Raw genomic sequence first — 1,224 nt, 5'->3', positions numbered from 1 at the left:
CGCTGGGCCCTGCTGGTTCGGCCCCTCAGTCCCCGGTCCCCCGCCCCGCCCAGGCCCAGGCCGCACCGCGTTGCTGAGGATCTCCTGGCGGCGTGGAGAGGCGCTGGCCAGCACCACGCGTTTGTGCAGCAGCTTCCCGATAACCGGGCACAGCACCATGGCGTCCACGCCGGGAGCCGAGAGGCCTCAGACCGGAGCCCGGAGCGGGCGGCGAGAGCAGCGCGGCTCCGGAAATACCTCGGCCGGAGTTCCGCCTCCGCGAGGCCACGCCCAGACCACGCCTCCACACCTCCCGCGAGGTCACGCCCAGACCACGCCTCCATGACCTCCCGCGAGGACACGCCCAGAGCGCGCCGCCATCGACCTCCCGCGAGGTCTCGCCCAAGCCAGGCCGCCATCGACCTCCCGCGAGGTCACGCCCAGATCACGCCTCCATCGACCTCCCACAAGGCCGCGCCGAAGCCACGCCCCCACGACCTCGCCTCTAGGCCACACCCAGGACACACCCCTCCGGCTCCGCCCCCGCTGCCGATGAAACCCCGCCCCCTACCCCGCCTCCCGGGCCCTGTCCCCGCCCCTGGCGCTCGCCCCGCCCACCCAGCGGAGACTGACATTCCCGCTCAACGCGCAGGTTGAGGGGGTCCCTTGGGAGGAAAGGAAAGGCGGGCGTGGATATTTGGGGTTCCTTGCGGGCGCCAAGTGGAGCATGGAAATGCTGGGGTTCCCGTGGCTGCGGTAGTGGGCAGCTGTGTAGCTGGGGGTTTCTTATCCGCACGGGGGGCCGGGCTCTGACTTGGGGGTGTTGTTGGCACCGCGTCTGAGAATGTGGACGAGATGGGGGTTCCCCTAGAGCCAGGGGCGAGTGTCCTGGAGTTGGGTGCCCCCTCTAGGCCAGGTGCGAATGGCGTGGAGTTGGGGCCCCGGGTTACTCTCCCCTCCCCCATCCTTAGGGGGCTCCGGTTACTCTCCCACCTCCCTTCCCTCGGGGGTCCCGGGTCACTCTCCACTTCCCCATCCAGGTTGGAGTGGCGTGGAGATGGGGGTCCCCGTGGGCATGGTGGGAATGGCGTGGACATGGGGGTCTCCGCGGGCATGGTGGGAGGGGCGTGGACATGGGGGTCCTCGCGGGCGTGGTGGGAGGGGCGTGGAGATGGGGGTCCCCGCGGGTCAGGTGGGAGGGGCGTGGAGATGGGGGTGGTCCCCGCGGGCGTGGTGGGAGGGGCG

At 71.0% G+C, this 1,224-nt stretch overlaps 1 protein-coding gene across 1 annotated transcript in view; it reads right to left on the bottom strand.

Moving 5' to 3' along the window:
* The window catches only part of ASMTL (acetylserotonin O-methyltransferase like), a 59,472-nt gene extending 59,186 nt beyond the window's left edge, over positions 1-286 (bottom strand). Inside the window, exon 1 of the mRNA XM_017518848.2 lies at positions 67-286. Within this exon, the coding sequence (XP_017374337.1) occupies positions 67-159 (93 nt within the window). The 5' untranslated portion in view covers positions 160-286. The remainder of the gene's footprint in view (positions 1-66) is intronic.
* Between the last annotated feature and the right edge of the window lie 938 nt (positions 287-1,224).

This window comes from Cebus imitator, unplaced genomic scaffold, assembly GCF_001604975.1.
Source record: "Cebus imitator isolate Cc_AM_T3 unplaced genomic scaffold, Cebus_imitator-1.0 Scaffold708, whole genome shotgun sequence".
In the NCBI taxonomy this organism is placed as follows: domain Eukaryota; kingdom Metazoa; phylum Chordata; class Mammalia; order Primates; family Cebidae; genus Cebus; species Cebus imitator.
Note: the sequence above shows the minus strand (reverse complement) of the source record. Positions and strands in the feature narration are given on the sequence as shown.